This window comes from Copadichromis virginalis, linkage group LG10 (assembly GCF_057382275.1).
Source record: "Copadichromis virginalis isolate Kocher_CV1m ecotype Utaka linkage group LG10, C_Virginalis_male_GT1.1, whole genome shotgun sequence".
In the NCBI taxonomy this organism is placed as follows: domain Eukaryota; kingdom Metazoa; phylum Chordata; class Actinopteri; order Cichliformes; family Cichlidae; genus Copadichromis; species Copadichromis virginalis.
The window spans coordinates 13,603,352-13,628,584 of NC_140627.1; the positions used below are offsets into that span (position 1 = coordinate 13,603,352).

The window sequence follows — 25,233 nt, forward strand, 5'->3', positions numbered from 1 at the left end:
CCTGGTCTGTGTGCCACTAGGAAAAAACGATATACCAAATAAAGGCAGTATATGGGAAACACTTGCATACTGTGTAATGCTGTCGTGTTAGCTGCTATTTTCTTTGATAGCTGAGATTATGTGCACTCCTGTCTGGCAGGACCACGGCCTCTTTGCCAAGGAGCGTGCCGAGGAGCCGCCAAGACCTCCAGTCAAAGCCAACGATTACTCGTCCTCTTCGGAAAGCAGCGAGAGTAGCGAAGAAAGCGAAAGCGGCGAGGGAGCAGAGGAGGAAGAAAGCCCCACAGATCGGTAACACCAACTAATACTTACAATTCAGGGATCAGTGTGAGCTTTGCTTTTAAATGAAGAGTAACCTGCTTGTGTAAAATCAGCATCCTACATCCTTTTTGATTTCAGCCACAGAGATGCAGACACTGATTCAGTCAACACCATGGTGGTTCATGAAGATGAGGGCGAGGCAGGAGAAGGAGAGCAAGCTGGAGGCTATGGGGATCAGACCATGCTGGTACAGAGGGTGAGTCATCTGTGTATGTAATGATGCTTAAAATGCATTGAGTTCACGGAGAAATCAACACAGTTTGTGTCACAGAATATTGTAAAGCAGGAAGACAAGAGCCTCTGGTCCACGTCAACAGTGTTATACTTTTTTACATATACAGTGTATACAAATGGCCAAATAAAGAAGACATTATGTAATGTGGAGTCATTGTACATGCACAAATAAATATGTTGGCAGCTTTCAGATTTCATCAATGCACTGAAAGCAAAGAAGATTCCACATTTTGCACCAGTGCTTAACAAGCACTCGCAAGTGAATCAGAAACCGGAACACGTACAACACTGTGTCGCGTAACAGTGGACTGCGAGGTTGTGAAACCACAGCTTCTGTATTGCACAGCTGTTGTTAGTAACTTTAATTATTCTTTTCTTTTAACTCCTTTTATTTTAGTGTCTATGTTGCCTGAAGACAGCCTTTAGCCAGCCCGAGTTAGATTGTCAAATGTCTTTTGATTTTTTTTTTTTTTTGAGAGACAGCCATGACAGCATGTGTCTTCCAGATGGCTCATAATGAGTTGTCACTTTTAACGAAGTGCAGTAGTTTTGTGCATATGTGTGTGAGTTTGAAAGTGCACAAAATGTATATTTGTGACAGGCCACAGTTATATAAAAGGAGGACATTTTTACCATGATGCCATCGATTGGTTTCTAATGTTGTGTTTTGAAGCCTCGAGAATAGCGTTTCTATAGTCTCCATTTCAGTTAAAAGAAAAAAAAAAAGGGATGTGATGGGGAGGAAGGGAGGGATGAAATGAGTCTATCCAAGATAATTCTCCTTTTTGAGACATAGTGGGACAAAGATTTACAAACTAGACTTAATTTTTTATTCAGTATGACCCAAAACAGCTCATCGTTAACTCATGAGGAAGGTTTACAGAGGTCCAGATAATGCTGATTTCACATATGCTTCTGTAGGACAGAATGTCTTTTTGCAACCACAATTATCACCATCTGGTAGCCTTCAGGGTTAAGAAACTTCTGCACTGGCTTCATTTTTCTGACCTGGAAGCTGCGTCCATGTTTTATACCATCTGAGGGATACTAATGATCACCAGGGAAATATATGGTGCTATTAAATAGTCTGCCATTGGTGCTAAAATGACATACACAACACACTGAGCACACAGAGGAAGAATGTTGATTGCTTTTATGTTGAATGCTTTCAGTTTTTAATGCAAATCCTAAAACCATTTCCAGTGACAGCACCACATCCCTCTGCGACACATTAGAACAGTGACAGTCCTCCAGCCTGGCGGGGCACGTCAAATATTATCTTGACAGGATCACATTTTATAGCAGCGTGCAGATGAGATTCTTCATTCATTCATTCCCGAGTATGTGTAAGATACCGTTTTGAGGACATATAGGGTGTAATTTATCATAAACTTGTGAAAAAGTTTATGATAAATTTGTATTTAATGAATAGCTTTTATGGCTGTGCATGTAGGTTCCTGTCAGTTTAGACTTTTATTTTCTTTGTTACTCATTTTCCTTAATGTGGCTTTAAAACAGCTCATGCATGTTCAGTTTTTCCTGAAAGAAATTCGACTGGGAAAGCATCCAGTGGTTGTGCATGACAGAACCTTTACAACTCAGATAATGATTTTGGGGTCGTTCACATAATGGAGACAGAAAACTGCACGATGTCCATTACTGATTGTTACAGTATTGAACATTTAAAGTAACTTTTCAAAGTCAGAGTCACTGTTTATGTGCTAAATGTTTCTGAGTAACTGGTGCAGCAGATTATCCTAATCTGAGTCTGTCATATCATTATGTAATACTTAATATTTCTGTTTGTTTGTTTTGTGTTTATTTCATCTGAAAGACCCCAGAGAAGCGCAGCCATAACGGATACACTAACTTGCCAGATGTGGTGCAGCCCTCTCACTCCCCCACTGACTCAGCCACTCACTCCTCTCCTGGGAAGGACTCTGTTTACGATGTAAGTGTTACTGATGCTAAGTATATCAGCCCTAAATTCCTCCTCCCCCCTCCCTCCCGATGTGTTCCACATTTACCATCAGATCAGTCACGAAGTTCACCCATAACTGAATGCATTTACAAATATCAGTAGTGCAGCTCTTAAAGCTGTTTTGATGTCACACAAGCACTTAAAACACTTGGAGATGGAAGAAAAATACATTTTCAGAAGAAATGTAGACTTAAACAAGAATATACAACTAACACACACATCCTGTTCTCCCAGTATCAGTCCAGAGGTTTGGTTAAGGCATCTGGCAAATCCTCTTTCACTACCTTTGTGGATCTGGGGATGTACCAGTCACCAGGAGGTACAGGCGATAACATATCTGTCAGTGGTGAGCGAAATATTCACTACCTTAACCTTGTTTTTGCATCAGAATACTTTTCCTTTATTTACAAAAATAAGTCTGATGACTTGATAATGGATGTAATGTTGATTTAAAATAGGATTATTGAAACATTAGTATATATGTATTTTGTACTGATTTGTGTTTTCCCTCTTCAAATAAGCCATTCCCATTGCTGCTTCTATGTGTAGGCTCCAGGTTTGATCAGCTGAAGATGGAAGTGAGGAAAGGATCCATGGTGAATGTCAATCCCACCAACACACGCCCTCCTAATGACACACCAGAGATCCGCAAGTATAAGAAGAGGTTTAACTCTGAGATCCTGTGCGCTGCACTTTGGGGTAAGACCCGGTTCAGTATTTACTAATGAAAAAATATCAATGCAAAATGCAAACACTCTTACCGAAGTGTGTGTGTGTGTGTGTGTGTGTGTGTGTGTGTGTGTGTGTGTCTTTAGGTGTGAACCTTTTGGTAGGCACGGAGAATGGTTTGAAGCTACTGGATCGTAGTGGTCAGGGCAAGGTGTACCCCCTCATCAACTCTCGCAGGTTCCAGCAGATGGACGTCCTGGAGGGCCTCAACCTGCTCATCACCATATCAGGTCACAACTGCTGCCCACTGCTGTTGCTGCAGCTGGTTAAGTTTGTCTGTCCTTTGGTCATGAGATGATAAACAAGCTTCTTTTTTCTACATTTGAAAATACTAACAAAAGTTGGCTGTTATCCCCTACAAAGCTGTCTCTCACTGCTTTTTTTATTCACTCACTGTACTGACAGCTGTGTCATATGTTGTGAGTCTCCTCTGCTATGTCAAAAACAATGACCCTTCAACTTTAATTTCCTTTCTGTGAGGCCAAAGTCTAAAAAGGCAAGTAGACTGAGAGAAGACTGTGTTGCTGTGGCTGAAAAACGTGCATTTTTAATTGTGCCATTAGTGGCATTTTGTAATTTCCCGACCTTTAATTGCAGGATAAAAAAAAATAATGTAACCACATTATATAAATGCACTTAAATAATTACTATAATGTAGTCAGATTTATAATTGATCTTTCTCTCTGTGCATCTATTAAGGCAAGAAAAACAAAGTGCGTGTCTACTACCTGGCATGGCTGAGGAATAAAATCCTCCACAATGATCCTGAGGTAGAAAAGAAGCAGGGTTGGACCACAGTGGGAGAGATGGAGGGCTGTGTACACTACAAAGTGGGTGAGTGACAGATGATGGCTTTTTATCCGTGGTCTTTATTAAACTCCTGAGAAATTGGTGATGAATGCATTCGGCACAGTAAATTATTAATTACAAGTGTCTGATGTCAGATGGCCTTGTGCTTGTTCTGTCTAGTGAAATACGAGAGGATAAAGTTCCTGGTGATTGCTTTGAAGAATGCGGTGGAAGTTTATGCTTGGGCGCCCAAACCTTATCACAAATTCATGGCCTTCAAGGTAAGTCTCCCCTTTCGTATGAGCTGGATTAGTTATGCAAGGGCAGTCAACCAGAAGCGGGTTCAAGTTGATTATCTTCTCATTCTCCCTTTCTGCATCCTATCACCCTCCACCCCTTTAAACCAGTCTTTTTCAGATTTGCCACACAGGCCTGTCTTGGTCGACTTGACAGTGGAGGAAGGCCAGAGGTTGAAGGTCATCTATGGATCTTGCGCTGGCTTCCACGCCATTGATGTGGATTCTGGAAACAACTATGATATTTATATTCCCGTTCACGTAAGTTTTTACGGCAACGATTTGTAAAATATAAAGCAGACAGTAGCTCATCCCTCCGGGTTTCTATCTCAAACAGATCCAGAGCCAAGTGACACCACACGCAATCGTGTTCCTGCCCAGCTCAGACGGCATGGAGATGCTGCTGTGCTATGAGGACGAGGGCGTCTACGTCAACACATATGGGCGCATAATAAAGGACGTTGTCCTGCAGTGGGGCGAGATGCCTACATCTGTTGGTACGGGTCACACCAAGCAGCATTGAATTGTAAAGACTGTAACTGGTTAATCCGGTCCTAACCTTACACTGTGCTCTGCAGCTCATATCTGCTCAAACCAGATCATGGGTTGGGGAGAAAAGGCCATTGAGATCCGCTCTGTGGAGACTGGCCACTTGGACGGTGTTTTTATGCACAAAAGAGCTCAGCGGCTGAAGTTCCTCTGCGAGAGAAATGATAAGGTAAACATAGAAACACTTGTAGAAGGTTAACTCTGCTTTTAGTATGAACACAGAGCCTGCAGCTGATTAGCTTAGCTTAGCCACTGATTGCAGAGGTGTGCAGCTACCCTGAAAGAAAGTAATCTTGTCACCAGAACCCCGAAGCTCATGAGATACACAAAGAGTTATTTATATGTGAATCGGTGATTACCTCGAGTGCCTTTCCAGCACACCGTCCCAGCCATTAACACCTTTTAACAGCGTTGATCAGCTCCTGGATGCAGCTTGTTGGTAACATCTTTAAAAAGGAATAACATGCATCTCGATTGTGTCTATCCTCAGGTGTTTTTCGCATCAGTGCGGTCCGGAGGCAGCAGCCAGGTTTACTTCATGACGTTGAACAGAAACTGCATCATGAACTGGTGAAAGGACCCCAGCAGGGATCGAAGCAAGAAGTGCATCCGAAATTTGCGCTAACGCATGCACCAAACGTGAACATCACTCTCTCTTTTCTCTCCAGCAAGCTCACACTCAAGCACTCATAGTCCAAAGAGACACGCACTCACACACACACACAACACACACAGATACATACAAAAACAATCTTAAAAATCCATTCCAACTTACACTCCTTAAGACGCAGTTTCAACCGTGACCCCGTGAAAACATTCTCCCTCGAGGATACCGTGAAAAACAGCCGATGAGCTTCATATGTTGATACCATCTATTTCATTTGTACTGTATATATTCTTGTCTTGATTTCCTTTTCTTTGTGGACCCGTGTTCAGTCGTAAATATTTAGTTCCTAATTGTGAAGTATGTTAACATTCCTTGATGGTTCTCCAGTACTTTTGAGGAAGGCATTATTTACTAATGGTATATATCAAAATGAAGCTGTAAATAGATAGCACCTTAGACTTGGATCCGAATCATTTGCAGGCCTCTTGCATAGCCGACGTGAGACGATAAACACCTGCAACGGCTCGTGGCCCCTGGTTATTTTGAGGCTTCTACGGATTCAGGAAGGCTCAAAGAAATATTACAAACATATTACAAAGGGACAAAGTCCGGCGAAGTAGCTTGTTTAAATTTTTTTTTCTTCTTCTTCTTTTTTTTTTTTTTTAAATCTACAGTAGACAGTTAAAGGAACTCTTACTTTGTTTCTCTGACCAAACCAAAATATGATTCAGTTCTTAATCACTGGCAAATAAGCCTAAAATCCTTCAATAACAGAATAAATTCACTTTGAACGATCAATCAGAAGTCTCCATACTATACGGTACTCAGAATGAGTACGGTGAAAACTTCCTGCTTTGCCTTTTTGTAGTTTAGGCGAAACGATCAGTTGTATGTCTCATCAGGCTTGTATCTAAACTTTTTTGTTTCCATAGATTTTCAAAACTACACAAATTTGATATTTATATGTAGTGATTCTGTATTGGTATTAGCCTACTGGTATTTTTAATTTTACTGTAATTACGTTGCCATTATATTGCAATATATACTATTCTCGTGGAGTGTTTTGAGCAGGGGAGTTCATATATTTGGCTAGCAGTGTTGGAGTATGACGGCAACTCTGAAGGGGAGAGAGGGGACGGGAGATTTGTCAGGAGGAGGAGGATGTTAGTGAGACACGGGAGGAGGGTTTGCTACCTTCCTACCACTCTGATCTACTCTACTGTATTATATTTTAGTTCTTAGACTATTTTGTTAGTGTGGATTTTTTTCGTGAGAAGTGTTTGTCCAGGCATTTGCGGTAGAACAGCCCTCTGTGTGTGATAGAAGTCATATTTGTCCTGGGCCAGTAGAAAGATTCGATTAATGGGGACTCTGCTGTACCGCAGAGGGCTCCATCTCATCAGGCACTTTGGAGAGCACAGCTGAAACTCACGAGACTTAATATATTTTATATCTGTACATTCTGCCAAAGTTCACCGTATATATTTTGCAGCAGAGGTTTGAAGCAAGGCCAAAGGGAAAGAGGAGCTTATGGATGCTGACCAAGAAACTATTCCTACAGATCACTAACCAATATTTTGCTTTCAATATACCAATCCAAAATGTGAGTTAGTGGTGTTATGGTATGATTCTGTGTTTCTTTTGCATAGATTAGATTTTGTTAATTTTTTTAAGGGGAATTAGACTTCAGGAAGCTGCTTAAGCGAGAGATTGGTTGTTCCTCTACACCAAACACTACGGTACAAGCATGAGGCAGCCTTATCAGGAAGAGGCTTGATGAATGGAGCTTTTTGTTCAGTGAGTCACTTGGTTCACTGCACTGCCAGAGGTGGATGTTTAGCGTGGTTGCTGGGAAAATGTGCTGTTTGTTCACCAACTTGTACATCAAGAACTATTATGTAAATATTATAAGAATTCTAAACTGAATCTTAGCCAGTGATCTGTAGGAAGGTTTGTTAAAGCCTGCTCTTTAAGCTAAGGAGATATATTTTATTCATTAAAAAACGAAGAAGGCTATCAAGACTGCAGTGTAAATTCAGGACAGAGCGTTTAATCGAAAGTTCTATAAATAGGTGGTTAATTTTCTGAGAGTATGCGATAAATGGGCATGGAAAGCACCTTCAGCAAACATACATTTACAAGTATATCTCACACAGATACTTTGGTGTGCATGTAAGCCATTGAAATAGATTATATAGTACTGTATCAAAGTTGTTTTCCCCTTAAGCGAATGTGTTTTTATTCCTAAGTATCTTTTATGTGCCATGACCTACTTTTCAAACGTCTACAACTACAATCGTCCCGGAGCTCTGGCACTTGTGCTTTCTATGATCAAATCCTTATTTTTTATCAATCTGCCATGTTTACAGTTAAAGCAGTGCCTTGGACTCGGGAAGGTGAGATGCTTTTTTTGGAAGGGTTGTGAGCCCACTCCCCACCCCTATATGCCCACCCCCTCGCTCCCACCCCCAAAAATCTCTTTACTGAAATCACACGAAGAAGAGGCACAATTATATTTGCTCCCTCGTCAAGATTAATGTCCTGTGCCAGTTAAGTGCACTTAAGTAAAATCCATATTATCTCTTAAATGGACTTTAAATGCTTTTTCTTTGTTCTTTCTTTCTTTCTGTTTTATTTTTTGGGCAACATATATTCTAACTTCAAATAATCAGCAGACAAGAATCTATTGAGAGAATTGCAATAACAGATAAGTTAATATATGTCCAGTTAATCCAGTGTAACGTGTTGAGGATGTACTCACAGCAGGAGCCAGCATAGAGTAAAGCCATGAATATGTAGAGGAAAAAACAAAAGTTAATGTGCACACATCAAGTTAAACTGTGTGTGTATGTGTGTGTGTTTGTGTGTGAGTGATGTCTGCTCCTAAAAATGTAGGTTCATTCTGCACAGGTGATCTAAGCGCTTCTTTAACATGTTGATTGTGTAATGTTGTAGTGGGGAGAGTAGCGTGACTTATCCTGAGAAGCCTATTTTATAAAATATGTAAATGAGTCTATATTGAGAAATAAAAAGTGAATGTACATCTATACGACAGATTTGTATTTATATGAAAGTGTGTACCGCTCTATTAATCTAAGCACAATGTATTTTAAGGCTGAGAGATCAAAGCTATACCCGAGTCTAACGGAGAGATGGGATATTTTATTTGCCCCCCCTCCACCAAATATTCCCCTTTCATTCTGTCATTCATTAAACTAGTCCGGGTGTAATTAGGAGTTGTTATAGCTAAGCAGGAGACAACTGTGTGTGTATATGTGGACAGTCTTAAAAATCTATCCAGACAGAAACATACATGTCTGTTGTTAGCGGAGGAGTCAGATGTGGCTGGGATTCAGACACTTGAGGTTGGATCTGCCCTCTGGTGTAAATGGCCTACAGAGGTGTGACAGGCTGATAATATTCTCAGGAGATGATCGCAATGATCATGAAGACAGAAGTACGCTGATGTTAGGAGCCCAATAGTCTGTGGTGTGGGGTCATCGGCTCTTCACACGCCACAAACGAGCCAATAATCTTTAGTTTTCATGAAGTATAGAAAGTAATTCCACTGATTTTACACGTCAGAGTCTGTTTTTGGTGTCAGTAGGTGCTTCGTGTGATGTCGGGTCGCGCTGCTCGGGGCTGAAGGCCGACAAAAATTCTTGCTTGAGACTACATTTTTGCACACCTGAATCTTTAACTGAAATTGCAGTGTGTGATTGTGGGAGCTTCAGTGTACAGGATAGTGGATGCATGCCTGGAAATAAAAAGATCTGATTCTGAAGTGTTAAACATGAATCTGGCTACTTCACACATATAGCATGATGGACGGCTTATGAAAAGATGAAAATCATCCAAATTGTAGGAGAGCTCAAGCTTGAGTGTATGCAAAGCTTTGATGTGTAAAATCAGTGCGTTTTCCCCTCTTTTAAACACATAACTTCCATAATGTACTCCATTCGCAGTTGCGTGAAATATCCTGCATACACAAAAAAATAATCACTTCCATGTAAACAAAATCAAAAAGCCATAGCATCACTTAACTCTCGTCATTTTAACTGCATGGTTTGTGCTGGCAGGTTTTCTGGAGAGCACTGCAGCTAAATTATTAACGTTAACCATGAAAGCCTTTTGACAAACGTTTGTCGCCAACCCGACCGAGAGCGTCACTCCCAAACACTCAGCTTGTTGCCTCATTTCGTGCAGCAGAAAATCTTCTAATGGTGTTGCGGTCTGGAAGACGGACGAGTGGTTATGGTTGATGATTTCCCTAAATGCACCTTAAGCTGTGAAAGTGCTATTTCATTTTGTGCCAACGACCATTAAAAGACCTGAACCTCACAGCTCATTAGTTTTCTGGGAAGATTTGCGTCAGTCTGGCCGTAAGCTTGGACAGACTTGACCGCTGAATTTGTGTGATTTGACTCTTGAGTTGTAGGTTTGGAGGATTGTTCGTCTTTCTTTCTTCCTTTTTTTTTAATTTAAAGCAATACAAGCGTTTGAAGAGTTTCAAAATTGTCCATGCGAGTGTGACTTGCAGGTCGTGATTCTCCAGTGGCCTTCGGCAGACTTAACATAGGCTAGTTTGTGTGTTACAAAAATCATTCTGTGCTCTCACTTTTGTTTGTAATCACACATACACAAAAAAAAAATGTCGGTTTAACACAATCACATGCTGGGACGCTTGATGTAATCCGAAAACTGCCTTTGTGAACTCTTAAGTATCGATAAATGGCTGATAGATAATCATCTCATGAGGCACTCTTCTCTTCTAACTTATATTTCTAATCAATCCCGTGTGACAGGATTAGCAGCTGTAGTCGGGGAGTGAGGCAGATCAAAACATGGGGAGCTCTACATCGACGTGGCTCTTTGGACAGAAACACAATATCTCCTGTTCTTTTTCAATAACTTTTTGGTTCGTTTTTTAGAAAGACATCTTTGCAATGTTTTAGTGTGCGCGCGCGTCTGTGTTCCTTGTGAGAGATTAACTCCAGATTGTATTTCATAGACTAAACTTTAAACTTTCAAGATTGTGTTGAATGAATTCATGTCTTAATACAGATTGTTTGAAAAATAAAATACCTTGATCGCATTTGAGTCTGTTTGAATTGTTTTTCTTTGCACTGCAACAAATGCCCAGTAGGGAATTATAGTATTATTGCAGCGAGGGCTGCAGTTGACATCGGTTTCGTATCACACAACAGCAGTGAACGGAGTGAGATGTACTTCAGTGTTCAGCCACATCATGGTGCTAAAAGTCTGCCTGGACTTCATGTTCCTGTCACTCCTCCTTTGTTACTACGAAGCAACTGTGTAGGGTCCACTTAACAAAAGGCACTACTCAGTCTTCATAGCCTAACTTGTAAATAGATTTAACAAATTTTCTTCAAGATTTGTTTTTGGTTCACAGTCCTCATTTTCTGAGTCAGAGATGCAGAATGAGCTGCAGCACCCCCCGGTGTCTAAAGACAAAAGCATCCGCCAGACATTTCCATGTACCTAAAGTCTGTTAACAATGAGTTAGTGGAAAAGCTATGACATGCATCGGCATTCAACATAAAATTTCTTTGGAGACTGAAGGTTCAGGTTGCTGCCACATATGTCTAATTAAGCAGATAACCAAGTTTGCTGTGTGCCAGCTTTGAGTTTTAACACTACATTTACTGGCCACACCTCACTATTAAGGGTCTTGACCCCTTTTTGCCTTCAAAACTGCTTTACTTCTTGGCAGATTCCACAAGATGCAGGAAACGGAGAATTTGGTTCATATTGACATGCAGCAGCCTGAAAGTATGTATCCATGGTTTCGTTATTTGACAGGACTAAATTCTGGCCTGACTATCTGAATGTCGCAGCAGAAATCAAGACTCATCACGCCAGGGGACTTTTTTCGAATCTTGACCATGCCTAAATGAGTTCCTGCCATGTGATTGGCTGATTAGATATTTGTTTTACCTAATATATCTAATAAAGAGGCAGGGGACTGTATATTCCAATAACCCATGTATGTCTATATCAGTGCTACTTTCAAATCTCAGGTTTAAGTAAAAACCTGAGGTTGTATAATGAGAATACCTGACAATATGCACTTAATACTCAGTTAAACGTGTCAGTTTTAGAAACAATTTTAAAAGGAAAACACAATAAAAGGCAGGAGAGGCAGTTATTTATTAATAATATGTACAATTATAGTAATGTCCAGATAATACAGTGACAAAGTCAAAGTTTGATTATTGGCTCCTACTCAATAAGACGTGCTTTTACTTCTCAACTTCTCTTAATCTCAGGTTGTTTTGGATTCATGTAACTGTCTCAGTATCCTCTGTTAATAAGTGTATTTGAGGCACACAGGAAGAACAGGAATAAAATAAGTGTGTAGAATTGGGGGGGGAAAAAAAAAAAACTGGGTGAAGACAGTGACTGTGTGGCGTTCTGAAACAGATGAAAATCAGTTGATATCTTCATTGAGCTCAATCATCTGTTCATCGGTGAATGTTTTTCCTTCTTTCTTACTTTCTTTATGTAAATGCACTCAGGTGGTTCCGCCTTCACGTCACCACTGCTGAGATACGTGTGGTAAAGAGACCGAAACAACAAAGAAAAATGAGTCTGAGGTGTATTTCGAGCAAAGTCATAAGACGAAAATATCGGGTAACATTCGCTCCACTGCTTAACACGAGAAGCAGTATGTCTCATGATAAGCATGTGTGAGAATGAGTGCGTCAGATAGTGTTGATGGGATTTGTGTTTTCGGCCGAACAGCTGAATATTCGGCTGTATTTGGTCATATTTTGACCTGTTATGTGCATGTGTGTGTTGCACTGTGGCCTTGCTGCTGTGTACTTTCATCGGCGGTAGGTAGTGTGAGCATGTGTTTAGGTCTTGTTATCTTATCCTGCATACAATACGTGTGTGTGTGTGTGTGTGTGTGTGTGTGTGTGTGTGTGTGTAAGCTCATATCTAAGTCATATATATTATGTACAGTATAATGTTGCGGTTCGTCTGTGGAATCTTACATACAGTGAGAGTACAGGGTGCAAACTGTGTCCCAAGATAAGAGCGGTGTCTGTTGGACGTGTGTGGTTCGCTGTTTATGTGCATGGCTCAGTTCCAGATCTTGAGGAAGCTGTCCCAGGACCCGGTGCACACCGCCATGCCGTCATCCGTCACGCCCAGACAGCTCACGCGATTGTCATGGCCTGCCAGGACTCCTGCAGGAGGGCCGAAAAAAACCCCAAAAGTCAACTTGTCATTGTGCAATGCACTTCTTCAAAAATCAAACAATGAGCATACTGTTAACTTAAGATCGATGCTACGGTTTGTATCCCCCTGTTTCTTAAGTGTGCAGACAAAGATTTTGTTTTTCAAAAGGAATCTTTAAAATCTAAATGTGACCTCATTTTTATCTATTTATTTTTGATGCAATCAGCGGCAAAACAGACTCACGATGTTCTTTCTACAATGGAAACGAATCATTGTTTGGAAAGTTTGTCCCAACACTTGTACTAAAATTCCTGCTACTGTAATGACTGTGCTTAAGGCAGACTGTGCTGCTCTTCCATCACTGAACTTACTGTCAATTCTTTTTATGCTTTCATATCTTTTTTTTTTTTTGTGGTAGGATGAACTTCTGACTCACCAGCATGTGTGCGCCATACGGATGATCTGATATCAGATCGTGTGCAGTATACACTCTAGATCTGCTTCCTGCAATATATATCGCTACTTTCTGAAGTAAATAATTATACTTCCTGTTGTACAGTACTCTCCTAATAATGCCTTGACCTTGTAGTAATACAGATAAAAGGGCCTCTGAAGGACTTGTTTCTATTAATTTTCAAAGCTGAACTTAAGTTATAAGTTTAGCCATTTCTGAATCTGTGAAAAAGGCATAATTTTCACTTATTTAAACGATTTAAGGTTATTCTCTGCTTTTGATCTTCTTAAATGTGTTTTGATTAGCAGTACACAGTAGTACACATGACACATCTTGTATAAAATGCTTTAGTTGCTGACCTGGCAACAGAGAAAAATGAGAAGTAAAATAGTGATTGTTTCCACAGACGCATGCAAAAATAAAAAGTCGTGACCAGAGTTATTACAGTTTAGCATTTTAGAATTCGTTTTTATTGTTATTTCATTTTGAGTTTTTGTTTTTTTATTCAGTTTAGTTTGTTAGTTTCATGGGGGGATTTTTGTGTTTGGTTTTATTGTTTGAAAATGTTTCGTTTTAGTTTAGTTCTTTTTGTTTTAGGGTCCTAAACAGTGTTAAATTTTAGACTTTTAATTACTCTTGTAGGGAGGACATATGTCAGAGGTAAAACCAGTAATGTTTTTTACATGTAGTTTTAGTTTTAGTTGAATTTTAGTTAGCTATAATTTAGCTATAATAACCTTGATCTTGATACATGGCAAGCAGCTTAATTTCCTCAAAAACAAACAAACAAACCCCAAAACACAAATAAAGAATTACATTTTTTGCAACGACAACTCCGTTTAGAAGCAGTTTTAGTCGCACTATTTTTTTTATTCAGATTGTGTTTTCTATGTTTTTGATTGAACTCTTACAGCTGAAGCTCAGATAGGAGTTTGGTGGAAAGAGGCTCTAACCAGAAAAAATAAAAATTACAACCAATTTGTTATTTCTGTACTTTAAATCATTGTTATCAGCAGTACTTGTATACCAAGCTCCCCTCTCATTTAAACTGAACATTGTATAAACCTATTTGTTGTTTCAGGCATCAGAAAACTGCACACCTACATACAATCATCCCTCTGCAGTGCAAAAATGAATCACTAAACTAAGCTTTTATTTTAGCACTGAAAAATCAAAAGAAGGAATACTACAAAAACACGTGTGGTGTAATTGATAGATAATCACTTCATCTTCACCTTAGCTTGAAGATGAACCTTCCCTTTTCTCTGTTCTCTCGCTTGCTCCACCCACCTGCTCTGTCTCCTTTCATGGCATCCCATATGTTGCAGTTGAAGTCGTCATAACCAGCCAGCAGCAAGCGCCCGGAGCGGGAGAAAGCCACAGAGGTGATGCCACAGATGATGTTGTCATGGCAGTAGAGGCCTAGCTCCTGGTCTGCGCGGAGGTCAAACAGCCTGCAGGTGGCATCGTCAGAGCCTGTGGCAAAGGCGCTGCCATTGGGAAAGAACTGGGGAGGAGAAAGTGAGGATGACTCTTATTTATTATTTATTTATATTTTTAATTATAAATAAATATAGTTACAGCATAAGCTGCTATAGAGAGTTCCTGCCTTTCTTAAATCCCTTAATAAGACAGAAAACTGAATGGGATCAGTGCTTTAACACCGAATCTGTCCACCTGCCACACTGTCAGATGGCCTGTGCCATCAACCCAGACTCCCAACCGGAGATCATCTCCTGAGATGATCAGGATGTTCAGATATGGTGTTAATTGATAATCTTGTTAATCCTGCAGCGCGCTTCCCATTTAAATCCCTCCCAAAGCTGGTGGCTGGAGACAGTGTGTGACGTCACCAAGACAAATCCTGGAGCTGATGCTGCTGATGACGTGTTAGACAGTACTCAGGAGCGCCAGAGTGCCACTTAAGGCCACAGATTAGCTTATAACAGTGCCAGGAATTCAGAAACTCATGATGTGTCTGAGAATAAATGTCTAAAATGGTGTCTCAAGCATACCAACTCCATCCAGTTTCTTTAATCTATGATGTGGGTCAAGCTAAAAAAAACCCTACGTTATGCTCCTGCTGACCTTGTGTGTGTTGTGGGGGTTTCTCATCCTCACACCTTAAACCCTGATTTTGAATGTAGTAAATTGGAATAAAAGTCCTGTTGTCTTTTAAAACTCTAAACTGCATTTTAAGATGCTGCTTTTGAGCGACCTTCCAATACTACATTTCCCACAATGCAACTCAAAAGCATCTTTCATTAGGTCTCCTCTGCCTGTCACATCAGTGATGCAGCTTCATAAAACTCCACGGCCAGAGCACTCTTCTGAAACAAGAGCTCTAAACTGCACTTGTAAAATATATAATCCGCGATTTTAAGAAGAATAAAAGCAGTTGGGCCTACAAGGGCACCCGGTCCCTGAGGACACTCACACAGACAGCGTTGATGTCCGATTCGTGGCCCGTGAAGGTCTGCCGGCACATGCTGTCCCTGATGTCCCACAGTTTGATTGAAGCGTCGCAGGCTCCCGACACGAAGGTGTGCTGGTCGGGCGAAAGGGACAGACTCATGACATCACCGGTGTGGCCCGAGAAAACTGTGGTCTGCTGACTCGTCTCGATATCCCACAGTGCACTGGGCAAAAAAAGCAACGACAACAACAACAACAAAAAAAAGCACAGGGTTAGTGATTGGAAAGCAGGAAAACGATGCTTAGGCTGCACATGTGTGTGTTGATCTGTGTGACTCACCATGTGGTGTCTCCTGAGCTCGTGATGATTTGATTGTCATCAATGAAACGGCAACATGACAGGTAACCTGAGAGAACGGAACGCACAAACACGCGGATGATGTCAGTGACACTTGATGACGCATTTTACATTAAATTACTACTGTATAGGAGAAGAATGTAAAACGTAAATATGACTATAAATTTATTGTGAGTGTACATATAGAGCTACATGTTGTCTCTGCGCCACTAAAACTACTCATTCGTTTAGATATTTTATGATATATTTTGTTGACATATTTTACATGATTACTACTTTAAAGCCTTCTTTTTCAAGCGTCTTTTTGGGATCATTTTTTTAATTTCTTTGAAGCTGCAATGATAGATGCATTGACACATCAGCAAAGTTTGCAGATGACCAGGATTTTGGAGCCATTGGAGACCTTTGACCTTACTTATAGTATAGGTATTAATTATTATTTTTAAAATATTGGAGTATTGGAGTCCAAAGACATGCAGCTTGTGGGGATAGGTTAATTGGATAATCCAAATTGCCACTAGGTGTGAATGGTTGTCTGTCCCTATGTGTTAGCCCTGCGACAGACTGGCGACCTGTCCAGGGTGTACCCTGCCTTTCGCCCTATGACAGCTGGGATAGGCTCCAGCACCCCCCGCGACCCTGAAAAGGATAAGCGGAAGCGAATGCATGGATGGATGGATGGAGTATTGGCCTTCCCAAAACCTCGATCTAAACCTTTCTGGACTATGTTTTTTTTTTTTCTTTCAAATTAGTCCTTTATTTATCCAGGTAAAAATCTAATTGAGATTAAAAAAAATGTAATTTTCAATAGAGACCTGTATCACATAAGTACAAGACATTCAAAACAAATACAATATCCTGCACAAACATTTGAAAAATACGCAATAACAGATCATTTAAGAGCGAAGGAAAAACCTCCAGTTTAAATGAACTTTACCAATTCTGCCAAGGAGAGTGCTAAAATATCCGGGCAGAATTATGCCAGAAGCTTGTTGGTGGCTACAAAAAGCGTCTGGCCGAGTTGTAACTTGCTAAAAGACATTTAACCAAATATTAGCAGGTGGTGTTGTGTATACTGGATTATAGAAACACTAAAATAAAATCAAAGTTTTGCACTCAATTCTTATTTTTAAGTCATTAAAAATGTCTGCTGTAAAAAAATAAATTAAAAAAAGATTCCAACCTGGTAAAAGAACAGTTCAATGAACTCATGAAAATCTCGAAACTTCATGTCCACGAGTGCAAGAAACCGTAAGTTTAAAGTTGTGTATGTAATGTAGTTCTAAGATGCCTTTTATTAGTGTGTGAGCAAGCTGGGTGTGCTCATGAAACGCACGTCAGAGTGTACTCTTTCCATGAGCAAACACGTGGGCATGTGGCATGTTTGCATCCTGCATCTGTGGTCATAATAATCTATCCACGACTGCAATAAAAAGAAGCTTTTCCATAGGTTCAAGAGGAAAGATCTGTTTACATGTGGTGCCTGTATGTCTGCGTGTCTGTGCCAGTCCTGCTGTTGTCTTCTTTTTATTACTTCTGATTTCCCACACTGTCGAACTCTTCTCATCATTATTTCCATCATTATCAGGCTAATTCTTGTAACCTTCTTACCTGACTTCTTTAAGCCAATCAGACTCTGTTATCTATTCTTTAAATGTGACTTATTATGCTTTTCACTGTTCCTTTGTTATATACATATAATTACATAACATAAACATAGAATTATATCATTTCATATTAAAGACGAACAGAAAAAAAAACAAACAAAAAAAACCCCTCAATGCCCTGTTCCAGACACTTTTTTTCTATTCTCGTCTTCTGTTAGATGTCAGTGAAGAGGGAAAAAGTTCTGGCTTTAAGCACAGCAGCCCCACCCACCTGCTGTTCAAACTGAAGAGGCAGCCAATCAGAAGACAGCTGGCTTTAAAGCAGGAAGAAGGCTGCTAAAATTCTTGGCTTCAGACAGTGGATGAGCTGAGAAGTGCCAGGATAAATGGGGCTTATTTTGAACTGTAAATTGTGCAAAGCTGCTCTAGAAGGAGTAAAAATGTGGAGGGTTTTTTTTAGAGATTGGTTGCTTTTTTTACTCATTTTCAGTCCAGTCCCTGTACCTGACCACTTTCAGAGGAATGTTTTTATTTGCCCTGTAACACTGGCCTATGAATCATTCAAAGAAGAAAAAGGCATCTAACTCAAGGGATGAACTAGTGTTGTGTCAACACATAACATTAATCCCTCTACTGTTCACTGAGGCCTTGTCTGAATGGTCTCAGTGGAAGGGTGGCTGCCAAGAAGAGGCATCCCAAACAGGTCTTTACACAAGAAGTGGACTGAAAAGCAGTGGCAACACATCTTATGAAGTGATGGATCCAAATTTGAAATCTTTTGGTTCAATACATTCCAAGGAGTTCAAGAGAGAGGTACATCAGTGAGTACCTACGACCATCTGTAAAGCATGGTGGAGGCTGTGATGGTTTGGGATGACATTTCAGCCAGTGGGAAAAGTACCACCAGATTTTGATCCACCATGCAATACCTTCTGACAAGCATCTGATTATCCAATTAGCAAATGCTTCCTTTTTCAGCATGACAGTGGCCCTAAACACATAGTCAATGCATTGACAATGGGTAGAACTGGGTAGAACAAACACATCTTTAGATCGCTGTCAGTCACGGATCGGCCTCCCCAGAGCCTGGACCTCAACATTATTGAAGCAGTGAAGGATCATTGTGACAGAAAATGGAACAAAAGGCAGAAACATTCAAAGAAGAGCATTGCAAAGTTCTTCAAGAAGCTACTATTCCTGACGACTTCTTGAAGAAAATACAATCAAACTGCCTAAGAGAGTTCAGAATATGCTAAAGAATAAAGGCAGTCATACCAAATTTGGACTTTCAAGCTCGTTACAATTGTGCAAACCTAGTTTTTGCTAACATACTGTATTTACATGTATGTTTGCACATTTCAATAAATCATCTACTTCACGTTTTTCTTGAAAATATAAAATCAAAAATAAAATACATACAGAAGTTATAGTGTCACAAATCAGAGTCACACAGACAGGAGTTAATATCTCAGCTCATTAAGACTGCAATTAATTAACCATGTAAATGAAGTCATTGTTTAGGGGTTTGGGAGTGGAGCTTTCCCACGGGGGCGTACGCTCATCTGAAACATCTCATCAGTTTTACTCATGAGAAGATTTTAACATAGTTAGCTTAGGGCGCCATGTTCTCTCACCTGTATGGCCAGGTAGTTCCCTGCTGACCCTGACATTGCCCTCGCGTGTCTTCAAGCAGTAGATGGAGCAAATGTTGTCGAGGCCTCCGCAGGCCACGTAGTTCCCCGAGGGAGCGTACGCACAGGTCATTACCCAGGAGGAGCGCAGGGGGATGGCATGTATCTAAGAAAAGAGAGGTAGTTTAAAGAGCATAAAATGGGCAGATATTAACACTGAAAACACACACGATGATGCCACTGTGACTCTTACAATCAGTCACAGTAACACTGAGAAAGAAGCCATTATGGAAAGTCAGCAGCACTTCTACAAGAGGAAGATGTTAGTCCACTTTCATTTCAAGTTCAGACAAGTCTTCCAGCTGGAGACGTGCCGTGTTTTTTGTCTTTTTGGTGATTTTACCTTGTTAGTTGTGTAGCTGTCCCAGACAATCAGTTTTCCATCTTGAGAGGCACTAACCAGAAGCCTGCAGACACAAAAGGGGAAAAAAAACAAAAAAGTTTTGAATAATACAGGATCTCTTTAATTTTGGCATTTGAGTCCTGTTATCACACTGCGCTCCAAACCTGTTGAAACATGCTTTTCCTGTCAAAACACTGCAGCCTGAGATGATTCTGTCAGTTCAAGGTGAAGAATCAGTTGTTTTAATGTTTGCCTCAGCCAGAAATGTTCATGGTTAATGCCTGAAGTCAGCAAATGATTTCACAGAACTAAAATTAAAATGCTTGCAATGCTTGTCATGCTTGTGCTTTTGTATCGTGCCGCTTTGAGCTAAATGCTAACGCGAGCCTGCTAACAAGCCCACTATGACTGTTTGGCTTGTTCATTCAGCATTTACTAATTAGCGCTGGCAATTTGCATGTGTGAGTGGAAAATCAAGCATTACATCTTCACCAAACGTGCTACAGTTAATCTCGAGCAGGTATGTCCCATGTGTCATTACAATCCACTAAATAGCTGTCGAGGCATTTGTTGAATCATGAAGACAAAGAGTGGAGCATATTTTCACTGCATTACAGACAGGAATTATTTATTATAGGACTTATATCTTTTTCTCCTTTGGAAAACTGGGTAATGCAGTAGTCTAAAAGCTCCATCAAACAGCCAATGAACTGAAATTAATTCCCAGGATGGACACAGGTGGCCTAAAGCCTATTTACACCACTTGCAAATTTTCTGTGGGTCAGATGTGATCCATATGAGGTGGATCTGTGGCTCAACTGAGGTGAGGAGACTCACATTGAGTCAGCTCCATCAGTAAAGGCTAAATGCCCAGAAAAATGCAGAAGTGGGCCAAATTTAGGTCAAACATTTATTTGTATCCACCTTTTTCTATTCTAGCTAATATAGATAGGAAGTGGCTACCTGAAGTGGCTTTGATGGCCGATTACACTCAACCATTTTAGGTGGAACTTTAATCTATAGTATACAAAGAAAAATTAAACCAAGAAGCAGTCAAAAGCATTAGAAATAGTATGGACTCACCTAGAGTCTGTACCCCAGTGCATGGCATAGATCTTGGCCAGATGGCCACGGAGGGTGCGTCTTGTCCGCATCTGGATCCGCCCCACAGGATCCAGACCAGCAGTTATCTAAGTTAGTAAAGTTAGCAAGTTAGCACTGTTTTGATCATTCACTGGGTGTGTGATAAAAGGTTTGGCAGAAAAGTTTTGCTAAAGAGTAACAGTACAGTGGCTATCAGACACCGATGGCAAGACCGGGACAGAAATAACTAATATCACATGTCAAATATGACAATATGAATAATGCACCTGTAAAAATAAATTCAGAAATTATTGATGATTTATACTACTGCTGGTTCAACAAATGGCCGTCATCTATTATTTCTAAATTGTGCTACAAAAAGAAAAGGTCACTCCTCTGTGCAGGTGAAACCTGGAGACATGTTGAGAGTAGCAGGGATGGATTTTTTGTCCTATAGAGTAACATTTGATCAAAAACAATAAAAAAATAGCTTTCCTGCTTTCTCCACTGTGCCCAATATCATGTTATTAAGTATATAGGTCCATATTGACGCCAGGTTAACCCATCCCCAGGTGACTGACATACATCTTACACATTCAGTTGCTCTCACCTGTGTCAGGGTTGAATCTCCACATGCTTTCCTGGCGTCCTAATGGTTATGAAGTCACAGGGAAGGAAAAAAAAGAGGACACCGCTAGTAAATAACAAATTTTCCAGTATTTTATTCAATGGTAAAACTGTTCACAGCAGACACACATCACTCACTCGTATCTGGTTCCGAAGCTGCTCGGCCTCCTGACGAAGCTGTTCCAGCTCACTCATTTTGAAACTGTCCGAGCTGTCACCTGCTGGATGGGGCACGACTTTAAATATCACACTCTATTATCAAATAAATCTAAATGAAATGAATATCAGTGCATATTAAGTTTTTTTGGGATTATCATATTTTTATACTTCCTAACCTACTAATCCAGAGGTCTACTTTCATCAATAATTGAACGCTACTTGCATTTGGGGAAATAAAATAATCAAATAAAATCCCAATTTTAATCTCTGAGGTTTACTGAACCCACAGTGAGGGAAAAAATACAACTTGTAATCTGTTTCTGGCTGTACAACCACCCATCCTGGTTTAACTGAGGAGAATAATCTGCAATGACTAAGCTGCTATCAAAAAGCCAGCATTGCTACCAGGCACCAGATAGTGAGTGAATGCTCACTATCTGGTGCCTGGTAGCAATGCTCATACAAGTCCAACTTTGCACTAATGCAGGACGGAGCAATCCTTCATTTGAGCCGCTGACTGTGTTTAAACAAACACTTCACGCTGAAGAACAGGGGAGTCCCTAATTTCTTAAATTACACAGGTACACGAAAACTGTTCATCTCTATGTTGCGCTTTCCAGCGGCGTGCACTACAGTATTTCCTGTTCCTCATGGGAAAACAGTTGCACATTCAAATATTCTCCCAAACAGGTGGCCTATAGATTTGCATATGTGAAGCTATTCAAATTCAAGATAAAAACCCCAGATAGCATGCATACAGTAGCCTACACTGTGCAAGGAAGAGCAATTAGCTACAGTAGACCACTGTTCCCTGGAGGGACCTGCGACCAGATGGATCACACAGCACTAATGGAAGCCAAAAGGGGTGCATCGTGGGTCTCAGTCTCCTGGCACAGCTGCTCATTTAGCCAATCAGGAGAATAGATGCTGCAGGAGAGGAGGATGAGGAGGAGGGAGGTAGAGAAGGGGGTGTGGGGAGGGGGATCATATATCAGGCCATGGGTCCTGCCAGATGCTCAGATGCATGTTTTTGCTGCTTCTGAGCATCAACTGGCGGACACGCAGATTTGTGCTGAAGTCAGTGGGTAAAGAGTAGCAGAGAGTGAGGACACGCATATCACACTGCCGCACTGATGATGCATGGCCTAGCAGCGACACGACCCTTGCTGCTAGGCCATGCTCTTTATAAAAGGTTAATATGGCAGGTCCTCGGTGTCCCCAGCACTTCTGGCACTCCACCAACCTCCGAGAGCATGTGGTAGAACAAAAACGCAAAGATGCCAGGAGTGCCTGGCCCCACCCCTTTGATTGCACATCTGATGTGGAGGTGCTCTAACATGGCATGGCTAAAATCTGCCTCCAACCACTGCATGCCGGGCATGAGTGGATGTTTGATGGCAGAGGATGTGAACGCATGGCCTAAGAGCCTCCCCAATGAAATACAGTCAGCACTGAGGAGAACGAGGGTACAGGCCAGTCTCAAAGGATGCACTCGAGAGAGATTTTTATTTCACTGTCTAGATTTAGAGATTTACATAATTCAAAAAAGGCCCTACCCTAGCTACATCACCTCACATATTGATCAGCACAGTCATAAAGGCCTTCATCACGTCTCATTTTAGACATCGAGCTCCTAAAATTGCGGATGTAGCTAATCGTATTTGGTCAAAATGATGCCATACGCACACCATCACCCAGCCACACACACAGGCTGACCTATCTGCTGTCACAGCGTTTGGATAATGGGTGGCTACCTGTTAATTCTCCCGATGATTTTCCTGCCCTTTTTCCTCCCCCTGCTGCAAAGAAAAATAAAAAAAGAAAGAAACTGAAAGCAACGTCCCCCCCTCAAAAAAAAAAAAAAGGAAAAAAAAGACAAATCCCGCGGAGGATTTAACTACAAGTCTTTTTCAGTCATTAAAAATCAAGTTCACAGGAGATCCACTTTAAAAGTTCCGTGTGTCACGATCAGCCTGTTTCCAAACCCTTCAGTAAACAGGCAACCGGAGGAGGGCTGCACACATTTCCATTTCTCTGCTTTAGCGGAGCTCCTGAGGAAAAAACACACACACAAGATGATATCTGCTGCTGCCGAGCTGCTGTTTCCTCTACGGATCGTTTCCACTTTTCACACACGGCAACCTAACAAAAACATCTTCGTCCAATACGGCGTAAACAGACGGAATTGGCCCCAGCTCTTTCCCCGGCCCGCATCAGGGATCGTCCATTAAACACTATTCTCAGTCCGTTTTACTCCGAGTCTTCGTGACGTTATCCTCGTTTCCTTCCTCTCTTTGGTTTCCTCCTCCCTCTGCCGATACTTCATCAGGATAGACGCCTCCAAGTCGGCAGTGAATTACAGAGTAAAATCCGGAAAGTGCAACAAATATAAATTATCAATAAATTGATTAATTTAAATTTTAAAAAGGACGAAGAAGCGTTTAGAATTCCAGCCTTCACGCAAGATTTTGTGTTTTCCTCTTGCAGACAGTAACCAGAGGCGGCCCTTACCGCTTGGGCAGTATCCACACGGTTCCTGTTTTTTTTTTCTTTTTTCTTTTCTTTGCTGAATATAATCATTTAGTAACAGGGTGCCGGATCACGCGGTGAGCGCTTGCAGGATCCTCAAATCCGGGCATGAAGAAGTCAACCACACCCATCTTTTAAATACACGTAAATCCAATGCCCCCCGCCTCCTCCTTCCTGTGCAGACCACTACTCGGGGGATCCTGTGCTCACATGGACAGTTATTGTCTCACCAGACACAGGTCGATTACATTTATAAAAATCTACAGCATATGATTGATGGATTTTCAGGCGTTTTACAGAAAATATGAATTATATGTCTAATTTCACGTGACATTGAGACGATTTCAGTGAGATGAAGATGTTGCAATGCATGTTTGAAAAAAAGAAAGAAGATTTAGTAGGTTTAAACAATCACTGAATCACGTGGGAGCTTGACTAGTACTCGGATCTATCCCATAAATCTATGAGTGCACCAAACTGAGGATGTGTCCGTAAAGCCCCTCTCCTCTGATAAACATGTCCTGTTTATCGTGCTGTTTCCTGACGAGCATTTCTGCCTCAGCTGGGTGTTTGACCTTCACCGTGCAGGATGATGTGTGTGCAGAGTTTTCCCACCTTTGTCCCCTGATGAATGCACAAACATGAATCTATGATATTACAACTTAGTGGGATCAAGAATGACTGTAATCAGTCAACCCTCACAAGGGAACTTTTTGTGGAGAAAACTCTTTGAGAGTATTTTTATTTTTTATTTTTTTGCAGAGAAATGATAAAATGAATGAAATGCAGGTTGCAGAGAAGTAACAAAAAGCTTTTAGCGCTTAAGTGTGGATTTTCTTAGTTAAAGTAATCGCATTACTTCGAATTTACTTCTGGAATATTTAAGATCTTAAGCAAATGTTGAAAATATTAAACTTAAAATAACACAATACTAATATTAATGCAATATTATGTCATGAAGGGCCAAACCATTATAAACAAGAATACATATGGTTCTGTATAAAAATCTTCAGACATCCACACTTTCATTATATTTAGCTATGGGAAAATGGTGCAGAGATTTATTGAAGCATGTTAAAACACACATGGAAATACAATATATCAGGCAGAAACAGAGTTTAACAATTCTAACGAGCTTAAAAGTCAATATTCGATAGGACCACCTTTATTCTTCAACACAGCCTGAACTGTGCTAGGCAGCTTGTAATTTCTCTAAATAGTCTTCAGGAAGAGTTACGGTCTGGACTCTGGGGAG

General features: G+C 40.7%; 2 protein-coding genes across 5 annotated transcripts in view; one reads left to right on the plus strand and one right to left on the minus strand.

Annotated features, from left to right (window-relative positions):
- Nucleotides 1-10,601, plus strand: part of mink1 (misshapen-like kinase 1) — a 33,805-nt gene extending 23,204 nt beyond the window's left edge. For all 3 annotated transcript variants that reach the window (XM_085469971.1, XM_085469972.1, XM_085469973.1), the window contains 12 exons: nucleotides 140-291; nucleotides 400-517; nucleotides 2,390-2,506; nucleotides 2,771-2,882; nucleotides 3,086-3,235; nucleotides 3,352-3,495; nucleotides 3,965-4,099; nucleotides 4,235-4,335; nucleotides 4,462-4,611; nucleotides 4,688-4,847; nucleotides 4,929-5,068; nucleotides 5,390-10,601. In XM_085469971.1, coding sequence (XP_085326097.1) covers nucleotides 140-291; nucleotides 400-517; nucleotides 2,390-2,506; nucleotides 2,771-2,882; nucleotides 3,086-3,235; nucleotides 3,352-3,495; nucleotides 3,965-4,099; nucleotides 4,235-4,335; nucleotides 4,462-4,611; nucleotides 4,688-4,847; nucleotides 4,929-5,068; nucleotides 5,390-5,473 — 1,563 coding nt within the window. In that variant the 3' untranslated portion in view covers nucleotides 5,474-10,601. The remainder of the gene's footprint in view (nucleotides 1-139; nucleotides 292-399; nucleotides 518-2,389; nucleotides 2,507-2,770; nucleotides 2,883-3,085; nucleotides 3,236-3,351; nucleotides 3,496-3,964; nucleotides 4,100-4,234; nucleotides 4,336-4,461; nucleotides 4,612-4,687; nucleotides 4,848-4,928; nucleotides 5,069-5,389) is intronic.
- Nucleotides 10,602-11,658: 1,057 nt separating this feature from the next.
- Nucleotides 11,659-24,097, minus strand: gnb2 (guanine nucleotide binding protein (G protein), beta polypeptide 2). 2 transcript variants are annotated; one of them, XM_085469976.1, is made up of 10 exons: nucleotides 23,204-24,097; nucleotides 21,429-21,508; nucleotides 21,274-21,312; nucleotides 20,664-20,770; nucleotides 19,581-19,644; nucleotides 19,181-19,343; nucleotides 15,922-15,988; nucleotides 15,604-15,805; nucleotides 14,457-14,673; nucleotides 11,659-12,720 (listed from the first exon to the last, which is right to left on the minus strand). In XM_085469976.1, the coding sequence occupies exons 2-10, from the start codon at nucleotides 21,483-21,485 to the stop codon at nucleotides 12,614-12,616; spliced, it is 1,023 nt and encodes a 340-aa protein (XP_085326102.1). In that variant the 5' UTR covers nucleotides 21,486-21,508; nucleotides 23,204-24,097; the 3' UTR covers nucleotides 11,659-12,613. The 2 variants fall into 2 exon arrangements, with proteins under 2 accessions (XP_085326102.1, XP_085326101.1); XM_085469975.1 differs by having other exon boundaries at nucleotides 21,429-21,511.
- Between the last annotated feature and the right edge of the window lie 1,136 nt (nucleotides 24,098-25,233).

Excerpts from the sequence above, each read along its gene's own strand:
- gnb2 (XM_085469976.1), bottom strand. The coding sequence starts at position 21,485 with ATGAGTGAGCTGGAACAGCTTCGTCAGGAGGCCGAGCAGCTTCGGAAC. Across the intron at positions 20,771-21,273 it reads GAGATTCAACCCTGACACAG|ATAACTGCTGGTCTGGATCC; the intron begins GTGAGAGCAACT and ends TTACTAACTTAG. Across the intron at positions 14,674-15,603 it reads CGGACATCAACGCTGTCTGT|TTCTTTCCCAATGGCAGCGC; the intron begins GTGAGTGTCCTC and ends TCTCCTCCCCAG.